Consider the following 13,878-nt stretch of genomic DNA (forward strand, 5'->3'; position numbering starts at 1 on the left):
CGATAGCTAGATCGTCCGCGCCTTTTAGTCTCGGATAATCTCGACGCCGAGGAACTATTATAAGTTGTTTCCCCTAGTAAAGAGGTATCTATCCTAGAGGCGAGTAATTGCCTACTAGGCGGATTACTCTATGTCTATGTAGTATACGAGTATAATATCGTCCACGTAGAAGAAGATAATAATACCGTCTTTGATAAGACAGCAGGGTTCGTACGGTACTTCCTAGAACCTAAGTTCTTTAAGAGTGCCTATAAACTCTTTCTGCTAGAGGAGCAGGGATATACGCAGTCTATATAATGCCTTGTTAAGCTTAAGTATAGTGCCTAGCTTCTAATAGCCGCGTAGCATTCTTATAAATACTTCTTAGTCTATTATCGTATGCACGAAGGCGTTTGCTACGTCGTACTATTTAAGCTCTAGGTCGTACTTTACTACAATTGCGGTTAGCCTTTAGAACGACCAGCTTGCGAGTGTTGCTGTATAGGTATCTTGCGATGTAATGTTTTGCTGCTAATCACCGCGGACGACTAGTCGTGCCTTGCACTTAAGTAGTTAGTGATGCTTGTTCAGTTTGTAGGTGTATACCTATATACAGTCTAGGATTTGTTGTCTTATTTGCTTAATTTTCTTTATAGGGATCTCTATCTATAAGTTTATTTAATAGTAGCTTACTAGATAGGACTGTTCTGCTTCTTTAAATAGTTCTCCTATTAGGTGGTCCTTAAGCTTAGTTTAGTATATTAGCAAAGGTGGTAGCTAGCTACGATAGGGCTTTAAGCCTTTAGCGAGTATTCTTATAATTGCAGCCTTATCTATAGCTACTCCTCTATATTCTCTAACCTTTCTAGCCTAGGTACCCGCTATAAACGCTGCTGCCTATAGGGCAGTCTTAGGGGTTCCTTATCGATCCTTCTTATCTAGCGATGCTCCTGCTATTAGCCGCGCGAGCAACGCTGCAGGTGGCGGTGTCGCTAGAGGTGTTGGGTAGCTGTTCCAGATTTTTCTCCCTTAATAGTATCCTAGCTGGTCGCCCTCGCTGTCCTGAGCGAGTTACTCCTCTAGTAGACTGTCCTTATAGAAGGACTCCGTCTCTAGTTGCTGCGCTAGTGTTGGCAGCTTAATGGTCCTCACGTGTGTCGCGATTTCTTCTAGCGTATTGTGCATAAGGTTGTCTATTAGGTCTTCGGTTTTGCTATTAAAAATTAAATGTTCGTCGAAGACGACGTCTCTAGTGCTTATTACTTTAGCGAGTAATAGTATCTAGATTTAGTAGATGTTTGATAACTAGTATCTAACTAGGTATCTAATCTATGCCTTTAGGTCGAGGCGTTATAGGCGCGACTTTTCTCTATAAGTGTTGTCTGTTATAGCGAAAGCTTTACAGCTAAATACCTTAGGGTAAGTAAGGTTTAGTTTTTAGAGAGATGTAACTATTCCGTTGCTAAAAGCTACTCGTGTGAAGAAGACTTCGTATAGTGTCTTCTAGTAATTATTATAGTTTAGGGTTCTGTTATAGAGATAGACTACGGCTTAAGTAATTTCTAGCTATAGTTCCTAAGAGAGATTAGCGTTAAGTCGCATTACGCGTGCCTTCTCCTTGTTTACACCCCCTGAGCGCTTAGCTCTACCGTTTTGTGCCTATGTGTCTAGGGCTAAGGGCTCGACTCTAATACCTTGTGTTGCTAGCTATCGCTCGACATCTAGCTTAATAGTTGTGATCTCGTTATTAGACTCTATAGTCTTAACGGATATGTTATAATAGTTCTTTATAAATAAGAAGAAAGTTATAAGTAGCTAGATAATAGACTTAGCTATCTAGTTGTTAGTAAAGTATAGGTCCTATTAGAGGCCTAAAAAACGATTAGTAATAAGCATTTAGCTCTTCTCTTTTGTGATCGCCTAGGCTTTATATGTATAGAAGTCGATAGCGAGTCGCTCTCTTAGGCCTTCGTCGTTAGTTCGCAGTGAGCGTCGTATCTATCTCTTAGACTTGGCTCTTCCGCAGGAGTCGTATTATACTGTCGTTACTCCTTAGACTCGCACCCCCTTAGACTGCTGCACGAGGTGCTTAATTGCTGCTAGTCTTAGGTAGCCGAGTCTCTTGTGCTATAGCATCGCTGAAGCCTTCTTTAGTCCTCTCTGCGTGCGTGTTGTGATGGCTCTTATATAGATAAATACCTAGGGTAGAGGACTGTACTCTAATACCCACTAGCTAAAAGTTTCTAAGAGGTTACTTATAACTTAATCGTTAAGTCCTTATAAGTTAGTTAGGTTTAATTTAGTATCCTACTAGATTCCTCTCTGCCGTAGCAGTCGGAAGGACACTAGATTGTATACGATCTCTAGGCAGATTGCCATATCTTGCAGCACTAGCTTTATTGTCCTATGCTAATGTTGCAGCGTGATACCTGTAGTCCCGTATCCTCGTATCTAAATCTTTATACTACTAGCCTATATGTAGTCTCCTAATAATAACGGGCAGTAGTTGTATATCCGATCTAGATTATTTGTGATGTAGCACGTCGCTACTGAATTAAGAATAAATAATCGTGCGAGAGGGTACGTGTGCTTAGCTGTCCCACTCCGTGCGATAGTAGTGAACGCGGCGTCTACGTCCGTAATCTTTCAGCCTTCTAGTCATTCGATTAGTAACTAAGAGAGATCTAGGGTTAGTGTATGTAATTACTTTAGCACTAGTGTGCGAGTATGGGGTCTGCTTTGTCCGCGGATTAGCCCTTAAAACGATGAATTATATATGCGTCTAAACTTAATAAGCTCGCTTATTGTCTTATTAGGTTGCTACTATTCTAGGGCAGTCTCTAGGTAGAGATAAAAGCATATTCTAATGCTATAATATTGTCTATATACTTAGCATTGTACTCTAGCAGTAGTAAAAGAGTCTTGTTTTAAAGATCTCTTAAGTGTAGACTTTGTGCTTCTAGCTTATACGTTAGTATTAGGGTCTACTCTAGTTTAGCGTTGTTTACGAGGACGTCCCTAGTACGTTGTTAGCGAGGTCTACTCTAGTTTTATTTTTGTCGATAGCCCGGATTTCGAACTATAAGGCGTCCCTAATAGCTCCTAGTTGGATTCACCACTAGCAAGAGTTAATCTATATAGTCTATCCTAAGCTGCCATAGCTGCTTTGTGCTTCCCTAATCTAAGGGGATAGTTTATCATTATATGCTCTCGGAACCGTTTCATTATCTCCTTCTAGCTCATACCTACTGCCCCACAACTATTATCCTAAAAATTAGTGGCCTATATAGGTGTAGTTTTATTAACAGCTGCTAAGAAGTCTTTTATTGTTGTGCTAAGCTAGGATAGCTTAGGGACATTGTACGTCTCCGCGTAGGTTACGGCTTAGTTATACTTAGCTAGCTACGTGTCCTATTGCGCCGCGCTTCTTATAGGCCGTAGGGCCGCAAGATAGCGCTCGCGTGCTTGGTCTTTCTTAGTCTCGTTATCAACCCCAACGGTTAGTTGTAGGTTAGCAATCCACTCGCGTAATGTCTTGTCTAGGAGACAGCATGTGCGTAGTAGGTGTAGTAACACGCTTAATTAAATTAAGGTTATAATATGTTAGAAGCTTAATTACTCCTTTTCGTACTAGTGTTGGTCGCTCTTGTACTGCTCTATCGACATACGATAGTACTTAAGATCTTCTTTAAATGCCTTTTGCCCGCTGCTAGACAGCTCGCTTAGGCGCTCTAGTTCTCCGATGCTAGCAGCTGCTTAGTAGTTAGCGAATACTAGGATTCTAATGTCTTTTGGCTCCCGAAGGGGCTAAGTAGTAGATTTTAGGTTAATCTTATCCCAAATATTGTGCGCTACGCAACGCGCTTGTAGTTGCAGCATCTATCTGGTGTAGTCTAACTAGTCGCGTAAAGTCACGGTCGCGTCGCGGGTGGTAAATATGGTCATTTTGGTAAGTAGGTAAAGGTAGTGAGACTCTTAATTGTCAGATATTCACTCTTATCTGGAATACTAATAAAATAGGTAATAATAGTGATAATATTGATAATTAATTGTGTGTTGGTTCTGTCTACGGTTGTGGGCACACCTGGGGGGTGCTAAGCCTTCCTGTGATCCGATTAGCTCTCTCAGATGCTGGGTCGCGCTAGTCTAACCCAGCGTCTGTACGCTCTTATCTTCAACAGTGCTATTATCTGACAGTAAGACCCAATAATCTTGAACTCCCAAAGAGGGTCATCTACTCGAAGAAAGTTCGCATGAAGGGGCATTCCTCCAGCGAATGTAGTCCCGAAACCGCCAAGTCCACCTGCAACTGTGGCGATTGGGCTTACTTTCCATGTCGCATCAATGTTTCGTTTCTTTCAGAATGAGCTCTTTTGAACGAGGATATACAGTTTCTTTGAGATGTGAAATATTGCCGCGGAATCTCTACTGAAGTTAAATTGGAGCTCGCAGCAATCAGTAAAAAGTAATCTAGTTACTACACACTGGCCCCCGATGTCCCCCCCTATTCCAGCTTCTTGATTAGACCTGGCACTTTGGTTTCGTTGTGCTTTAGTAATTGACATCCTAAGAATTAGATTTATATAAGACAACGAGACCCTAAAAGCACAACAGAGTAGAAGTATCCCATTCGAACGGTTAAGTGGATCCACTATTCCCTTAGCTCAGTTGCCTCAGAGTTTAACACACAAGATTTGGCCGAGCAATATAGACTTTCGCCAAGCAAGCCAAGCGCAGCTGAAAAGGCGAAAGCTGAAAATTCTCCAGTAGTACTTAAGCGCCCAGGCAGCTTTGGAGTTATCCATGCAAAAGATGGTGTTGTGTGGTATCTGCAAGTCGTCAAACCAGGCCCGTTGGCTGGTTCGCGGATGCGGGGTGTTCCCCAGAGTCTTGGAAACTCATACTGGTAGAGCTGAAACATTAGCAATGTGGTCGCTTTATCGTGCCATTCATACGTCTTCTATTCCGCCCTTCAGCTTTACTAAAAGGCGGATGCCCTGTTGGTTGAAGTGCACATAACTTGTGCAGTGTTCGAAGTAGGAGATATCCTAGATCGTGCATCGCCAAAAACGTGGTGCTGAAGCAATATGCAGTCAGCTCAGCTGGAACTACCCGGTACAACACTGATATGAGGGTTGAGAACTGATCCCTGTCTACACTGTATTATAAATCCAAGCTTCCCAAGAACCGTAATATATAAGTCCTGCTAACCCTAGGCTACAGCGTCGTTCTCCTTCATCCAGAGACGATCGAATCCTTCACTTCTCTATTCTTACCAAAAGCTTTTATTTTCCGACCTCCTACTCAACCTCTATCATGGGAAATGTCCAGCCGTATCCTATCTGCGGCTTTGTGCCTCCATACATTCTCTCAGCCATAGCCGACTCTGCCATCGCCAAACCTGATCCTGTCGGGGAAATTTCTCGTGCTGCCTGCAAACATACGCTTCAACATGGAACATCCTATGCCACTCAACGTCATGAGCTGTGCGCTAGAACTCAGGTTAGTCCTCCAGATGCTGGGAGAGGCTTCACCCCCAAATACGTCCTTGGGGCAATTGCTGAGTCTAAGCAATCTAGCAAACTCTGGTGGCAGAAGAGGCTACACTGCCAGGCCTCGTGCAAAGAAAGATCTACAATTACAATGGAACCGACAATCTCCCTGGAACGCTTGCGAGATCAGAAGGAGAGGTACGCATTAAGGACCGCCAAGTCAACAATGTCTACGACGGATTCAAAATCACGCACGACTTTTTTTCGAAGATATTCGGCCGCAATTCCCTTGATGGCAGAGGGTAGCCTCTTATTGGCAGCGTCCATTACAAACTGAGCAGCACGCCAGATGGGTACAACAACGCTTTCTGGGACGGTGAAGCGCAGCGAATGGTTTTCGGCGATGGCGACCACATCACCTTTGACTTCCTCACCGACTCGCTGGATGTCATCGCCCACGAACTGAGTCATGGCTTTGTCCAATTCTCCTCACCGCTTGAATATGCATCGCAGTCCGGAGCCTTGAATGAGTCTTGTGCCGATATCTTTGGCTCCATGGTCGAGCAATGGCATATGCATCAGAGTGTGGATGATGCGGACTGGATTCTCGGCCAGACGCTTTTTCCGGTGGCGTTTACGGGTTCTGCGCTACGAACTTTTAAGGCTGGGAAAGCATATAAGGACGACCCTATCTTCAAAACTGACCCGCAGCCAAAGCACATGGACGATCTCTACAAAGGGCCTAATGATAGGGGAGGCGTCCATATCAACTCTGAAATCCCGAATCATGCCTTCTATCTTGCTACGAAATCTCTTGGTGGGAGTTCTTGGGAAAGGGCTGGCAAGGTGTGGTACAAGACCATGATTTCAGGTAAGATTGAACCCAACTGCGATTTCAAGACTTTCGCGAGAGCTACAGTGGATATCGCCGGAGAGGAATTTGTCGATAAGTCGGTGCAGATGGCTATTCGTGATGCGTGGGTCAAGGTCGGAGTGCTTGCTCAAACAAAGATCTGAGCTCGTGTTTGTTGATAATATGAATGGTTTCATAACGTAAGCGGCAACTAAGCTGCACACCTTCGCTAAGACTACACCTTATCTACCTTCTATCCTAATGTCTTATCTATATAATCTTGAACCACTTCTCTATAAAGATCATCCTTACTACGTAAGCTAGCGACGTGCTACTAATTAATTGTCAACAACTCTACTAAGCGATAGGTTACGTAAATACCTTTCTAAAGAAAACTTGTATATGTAACGAAGTTCACAAGCGAATCGCCACCCTAACCAAGCCGCCACCCTAACACAATCGCCGCGCCTGCGCAGCAACTTTACGCAATATTATAATAAATTACTATACTATACGCTATACTATAGGATTATTTAGAAGCGTCGCTATTATCTATATCATTAATTTCTGCCTTATAGGTGTAAAAGTTGTGTCTAATCTCGCTACAACAGCCGCAGTGTCGCCCTACGCGCACCCTCTTCGCAGGCTCCTTACCCTCCTTATAACTACTACCCCCTCTTTTAGCAATTAGGTTAGATACCTTACTAACTATTAATACCTCCTCTGTCCATACGTAGCGTCTTTTATAAGTCTTACGCTTTATAAGCGTATTAATAGCGTCTTAAAGGTAGCCTATTTCCTCCTACACTAACACTATGTTATAAGCTATCTACTAAGCGACTTTACTTAGCTGCTTAACCTACTTATCTGATAAGCTTACTAGAAACCCTTAGTAGTTTTGTATGCGATTTTAAATTAGCGTAGATTACGCCTCTACCTCGTAGGCGTTGCGCGGTGTCTACGCCTCCTAAGCGATAATGCCTAGTATAGGTAGTGTTAGCGTATATAGCTATATATCTAGCTTTAATAATATCGCCTCTAAGTTATATAAAACTAGCCTAGCGCCTTAAAACTTAGCGCAAATATTCTTTAGTATAAACGTTGTCGGATCGTGAGTATCGGTAGAGACGTCGGCTGCTGGACACTTCGGCCCGACTTCGGCCCACCTTGCGCAGAGCTTAGGTATACCTTCGTAGCAGCTGTGTTCGTAATAAATCAATCACCATCACCGAACAGAATGCATTCCTAGTTATCGTTATTTCCTTTCAGCACTAGTGCTATAGACCTTCCAACACTGATCAGTGATTGCTTAAGGCGATCACAGACAGCAAGGTAGAAGAGACAGACCGCATCTTCGACGAACTCCCTGACGCACGACGTTATACTCCCGGGAGAAGATTCTGTGCTAAGAACAGAGCGAGGCAGAGATAACACAAAGCACTCTTAACCTCCCTCTACAGCTGCTGGTTTAGCTTAATCCGCGAACACAGAGCGCGTCAGCAACGCAATACAACTCAACCGTACGAGCGTCTCCGGACGATCCGATCACGTACAACAACAAGCGCTGGCACGACCAACCAGCGAGACAACAACACCGACAACGCGTCAACACCCGCTAGCAAGATGGCGGATAACCAAAGCGAAATAAGCTCTGCAGACTCTGCTGAAGCTCAGAATCAACTACAGAATGAGCAATCAGAACACCTCTCAGACTCACCATGGGCCAAATTTACCGCGGAACAACTTATGGAAAACTGTCCATACACAGTTGCACTCAAGGTCATCAATACAGCTCTCTGGGGTGTACCCGCACCGGCGGACGCAAATGAGACACACGCAACAACGTGGGTCGCTAAGGCTATCCACGACTACAATGTGTCAATGGCCTGGGACGATGACCTCTTCATTGACTACAAATGGGACTTTGAAGGATGGACGAAGGAGCTATTTAGCAAGGTTGAGCGTGGTACACTAAGGTCTCTTAAGAGTGTGCTACGACACCGGGGAGTATACACTGGCAACAATCACGCCAGGGTGGCGGACTCTCTCTACAACATTCTAGGTATAGAGAATACTCTTGAATGGGAACCAGCAGAGTTTCGAGCCATGAAATTCGACCAACAGTCCGAAGCGTACCAGCGCCAGCAGAGCAATAGACGCCAACAGGACACTCAGCACACAGTCTATCCAGCTGTACAACAACCACCGCAAGTACAACAACCGCCGCAATTACAACAGCCACCGCAAGTACCACAGCCGTCGCAATTACAACGACCGTCGCAGGGCGAGCAACAAGAGCAGTATAGAGTGAGACAAGGCGTCCAGAGCCGTTCCCAAACAATAGAGCCACAACAGCCGCTACACATGAGCGGTACGCTGGAAGGGCCTCAGCATCGACAACTGTGGGAGCAGGCCGCGCAGCCGCAACAAGGGCGTGCGCAACTACAGACACGGCCGCCAGCGACTGCATATCGCGAAGTCACGCCATTTCCGCAACAGCCAACGAACCGCGTCCCTAACAGACCACCCGAACTACCATACGACCCGTACAAGACGCTACCGCCGCGATGGTCCCGCAACGATCGACTCGACGCTAATACGATCACGCAGTTCTCTAAGCTATGGGACAATAGCAACAAGTATACAGGGAATGCGTACGATCTCCTAGACGATAAGATCAAGATCTTCTTCAGCATCTGCTGGCAGGTAGATATCCAAGAAGAGCAGTTTCACGCAGTGTTTCCCCGTATCCTTACCGGGCGTGCAGAGACATTCTACATACAGGTTGTAGAGAGAGATGACAGCTTTGCTGATGCGTACATGGCAATCAAAAACCACTTCGACCATGACGTCCATCACCAGCACTACTACACAGACTGGACGACTACAACCTTCGCTCGCACCCGCACAGAGAACCCCGACAAGGGACTACACGAGGTTCTGCAGATCCTGCTTGACAAGCTGCAGCTATGCCAGCGTGCCCTTGGCAAGAACTTTGAGGGCGAGGATGCCCTACGTACCACTGTCATCAATGCCTGCCGAGGAGTACCAGAGCTTGAGATGGCACTGTTCAAACCAGCCACAATCTGTGAAGGACTCTTCTCAGACCTACGTTCTGCAGTTGAGACACACCTTGCACGGCAACACACTACCCAGATGGTCACAGAGGACCAATACTACTTAGATCGCCGATACAACGGCAATGGAAGAATCCGAGGTGGATCTCGAGGTGGAGGAGGATTCAGAGGCGGATCTAGAGGAGCATATCGAGGAGGCGAGCAGCGCGACGACAACGGACGAGGATTTAAGCCTCGCTGGAGGAAGAAATGCTTTGTTTGCCAGAAGGAAGGATGCTGGTCTACCAACCACACAGACGAAGAGCGCAAGGCTGCCCGTACACAGTTCTTCTCTACGCTATACTTTACAGGTACACAGCCCCCCAAGGACTTCTCCGTACATCTTGCAGAATACGAAGGGATCGAGCACACTAGCCAGTACAATCAGAGAGGCTGGAGAGAGGAGGAAGACGATGACGACGTCGCGGAAGCATACCTTGAACAGCAGTTTTTCACGGAGCAATGCCTTGCAGATCAGGCGTTCTTGCACCACATCTCTGGCGACGACGTATACCGCCAAGACGCGCCATCAGCGCCAGCGTCACAGTTCCTGCTTGAAGACCGCTACACAAGATCTGTGTACCAAGGGATCCTACCGGATACAGGCGCTGCCAACGTATCCACAGTTGGCAAGGAGCAGTACCTTGCACTCACAAGGGAAGATCCTACAGTTAGGATGGATACGTCTACAGCAGGAAAGGCATCTATCAAATTCGGCAAGGGCGAGGCTACATCATCTATTGGCACTTCACAGGTCTCTACAGACATTGGGACGATCAACTTTGAGGTGCTTGACGCACCTACACCATTCTTATTGTGCCTTGCAGACATGGACAGGTTAAAGGTCTACTTTAACAACACCACAAATGAGCTAGTCCAGGGTGACGTACACATCCCTGTAATTCGCAAATGGGGACATCCTTGGTTCCATCTGAACAAAAGAGAGAGAGCAACTGTGTTCCTGACAGAGACAGAGTTGCGACGGCTCCATCGACGATTTGGACACCCAGCTGTCACGCGACTTGTTAAGCTCTTAAAGGATGCTGGCCATAACGACTTCGAAGAAAGAACCCTAGAAGAAGTCACTAAGTTCTGCCACCACTGCCAGCTCCACAGCTCCGCACCGCGCCGATTCAAATTCACTCTCAAGGATGATCACCACTTCAACTATGAGATCCTGGTGGATGTGATGTACCTGAGCAACAAACCTGTACTGCATGTGGTCGATTCCTCAACAGCGTTTCAAGGCGCGAGGTTCCTCAGCGCTATCTCAGCTAAAGAAACATGGCAAGCACTGCGGATACTATGGATCGACACGTATCAAGGACCACCAGACATTATCACGCATGACGCAGGCACTAACTTTGCAAGCACAGAGTTCCGCGCAGAAGCAAAGATCATGGGAGTCACATGCAAGCAAGTACCTACGGAGGCGCACTGGTCTATCGGCAAAACTGAGAGGTACCATGCACCTCTACGCCGCGCATGGGACATACTCTATGCAGAACTCACTGACACTATGTCCGACGACGCGATTCTCCAGATGGCTGTGAAGGCTGTCAACGATACTGCTGGCCCCGATGGACTAGTCCCGACGCTACTGGTCTTTGGAGCGTACCCACGAATGACTGCAGAGTCACCGCCATCCCCGTCAATGGTCAAGCGCAGCGAGGCTATTCAAAAGGCGACGAAAGCCCTACGCAAGATCACGGCAGAGCACCAAGTTGCAGACGCCTTGAACACCCGCAATGGACCAGCCACTGCAGACATGCTCGCGCTCCCACTCCAGAGCGAAGTCTTAGTATGGAGAGAGAGTGATGGCTGGAATGGCCCGTACAAGATCGCCAGTACAGATGGCCACAACGTCACTGTTGACATGGTCAATGGTCCAACGACATTCAGATCCACTGTCGTCAAGCCATACTACAGACCAGACCACCTTTGGAGCGACCCCGATGCGCCACACGCGCCGAATGAGCCGCATGAGCCGGTAGCAGTACCACCGGCAGTGCAACCACGCAGGAGAGGCCGCCCTCCAGGGTCAAAGAACAAGCGGAAGGCGCACGCGTACATCACCAAGAAGGAGCAGGACGATCTTGAGCTAGCTATCAAGCTACGTAACGATGGAGTGATCACAACCTCAGGCGCCCCCTTTGAAGCGTCTGATGACCAAGAGATCAGCGACCTCGTAGGTCGTGGAGTCTTTAAATTTGAGCAATACGACGAGAGGCTACACAGCAAGATCCGGATCTTCAAGTCACGCCTAGTACGTGAGGTCAAGGGAAAGACAACCAAGCCCTATGAGAAATCCCGCCTAGTTATCCAAGGCTACCAGGACCACGGCAAGGAGACTATTCTGACGCAATCTCCAACCATACAGCGATGTAGCCAGCGCCTGATTATGTCGCTGGCGCCCGAGATGGTACAACGCGGAATGAACATCGAGCTCCGTGACATTACGCAGGCGTATCCCCAGGCGCAGACAACCCTGAAGAGGACGATACTCGCACATCTTCCTACTGAGCTAGTCCATCGATATCCAGAAGGCACGCTACTCCATGTGATCAAGCCGCTGTATGGAATCGCTGAGGCAGGAGTCCACTGGTGGACAACGTATCACGGACACCATTGCAAGGAACTGGACATGGCAACATCGACGTACGACCCATGCCTATTGATCACGAACAGAGACGACGCAGGCATCTTCGGCATCGTTGGCATGCAGACAGACGACACTCTCATGCTCGGGACACCAGCGTTCTCGTCACGTGAAGAGAAGAAGATCCAGAAGGCAGAGTTCAGGTCAAAGCCAAAAGCAAGGCTGACACCAGAAGTGCAGTTAGACTTCAATGGATGTACACTCACGATGGACGCCAGCAGAGTCTTGACCCTTAGGCAGAAAGGACAAGGAGGAAGGATCAGGCTTGTGGATATCAGGGCACCCGACCGCGCGCAACAGTACACCGAGCAGCGCACCCGCGGAGCGTACATCGCATCAACATGCCAACCAGAGGCGTCATTTGACCTGTCCGTCGCTGCTCAAGCTCAGCAACCATCAGACGAGGACATCAAGGCACTCAACAAACGCCTGAAATGGCAGATGGAGAATCTCGATCGTGGCCTGCGCTACGTCACTGTCAATCTTATGGAGGCCAAGTTGATGGTCTTTGTGGATGGCTCCTTTGCCAACAACAAGGACCTCAGCTCACAGCTAGGCTTTGTCCTTATGCTCGTCAACGAGTCTATTGACGTCAACACCTTCACAATACAGGGCAACGTGATCCACTACAGCTCTACAAAATGCAAGCGCATCACACGGAGCGTACTGGCCTCAGAGATCTACGGCATGGTCAACGGCTTTGACATAGGCATTGCAGTTGCAACCACGCTGAGGATAGTTACAGAACGACTTAGACTACCTGCAATTCCCTTGGTTATCTGTACAGACTCGTACTCCTTGTACGAGTGCCTAGTAAAGCTTGGGACGACGAAGGAAAAGCGTCTCATGATCGACATCATGGCGCTGCGCCAATCATATGAGCGTCGCGAGATCACGGAGATCCGCTGGATCAATGGTGAAGACAATCCTGCAGACGCCTTCACCAAGGCATCGCCAAACCGCGCTCTTGAACGCTTTATTGACGGCAATAAGCTGACAGTCCGAGTAGAGGGATGGGTGCAGAGGCCGACAAGCTTTGATGGTTGATGCTACACACAGTTACCATCAACACATACTGTCACTACCGATACAAGCAGAGTTACTAGCTACCCAGAAAGAAAAGACTTCCAGTGTCGGATCGTGAGTATCGGTAGAGACGTCGGCTGCTGGACACTTCGGCCCGACTTCGGCCCACCTTGCGCAGAGCTTAGGTATACCTTCGTAGCAGCTGTGTGTGAGGGATCGATCAAGAAAGATTGGATTTGACAAGATACAAGCTATCGAGCTATCTACGTTGTGAGCCCGAACTTATGCTGTGGGCGCCAAGGCGCTAGTCCGATAAGATAAGGATCTTATCGATATGGGGGCCATGGGCCGAGCGAGTCTATGGATCCGTAACACTGTGTTCGTAATAAATCAATCACCATCACCGAACAGAATGCATTCCTAGTTATCGTTATTTCCTTTCAGCACTAGTGCTATAGACCTTCCAACAAACGTCTTCTTATAAGCTACTTTAAAGGCTAGTAAAAAAGTTTCCTTATTAATATAGTAAATATAGCTACGTGCTAAGAGCAAGATCTTATCGCTGTACGTACGCTTTAATAGCGAGTAGGGGATAACGTTAAAAGGCTATAAGAGGTGCGATACGTAAGGTAGTATATAGAGAGCGATAATCTTATTCTTCTTATAGTAGTCTTAAAATTATATTAAGCAGTAGCTCTTATAGCCGTTAATAATAAGTAGTCTATACGCCCTAGTAGAAGACGCCTTTATATA

At 47.0% G+C, this 13,878-nt stretch overlaps 2 protein-coding genes across 2 annotated transcripts; both read left to right on the forward strand.

Annotated features, from left to right (window-relative positions):
• Positions 1 to 5,861: 5,861 nt before the first annotated feature.
• On the forward strand, positions 5,862 to 6,488 carry PtrM4_098190 (uncharacterized protein; the record flags this gene model as incomplete). Its single annotated transcript, XM_001933812.2, has 1 exon — positions 5,862 to 6,488. One exon carries the CDS (start codon positions 5,862 to 5,864, stop codon positions 6,486 to 6,488), a length of 627 nt encoding a protein of 208 aa, XP_001933847.2.
• Positions 6,489 to 7,947: 1,459 nt separating this feature from the next.
• Positions 7,948 to 13,146, forward strand: PtrM4_098200 (Med15 multi-domain protein; the record flags this gene model as incomplete). Its single annotated transcript, XM_066107254.1, has 1 exon — positions 7,948 to 13,146. One exon carries the CDS (start codon positions 7,948 to 7,950, stop codon positions 13,144 to 13,146), a length of 5,199 nt encoding a protein of 1,732 aa, XP_065962922.1.
• Between the last annotated feature and the right edge of the window lie 732 nt (positions 13,147 to 13,878).

The sequence above is a fragment of the Pyrenophora tritici-repentis genome, chromosome 4 (assembly GCF_003171515.1).
Source record: "Pyrenophora tritici-repentis strain M4 chromosome 4, whole genome shotgun sequence".
In the NCBI taxonomy this organism is placed as follows: Eukaryota; Fungi; Ascomycota; class Dothideomycetes; order Pleosporales; family Pleosporaceae; genus Pyrenophora; species Pyrenophora tritici-repentis.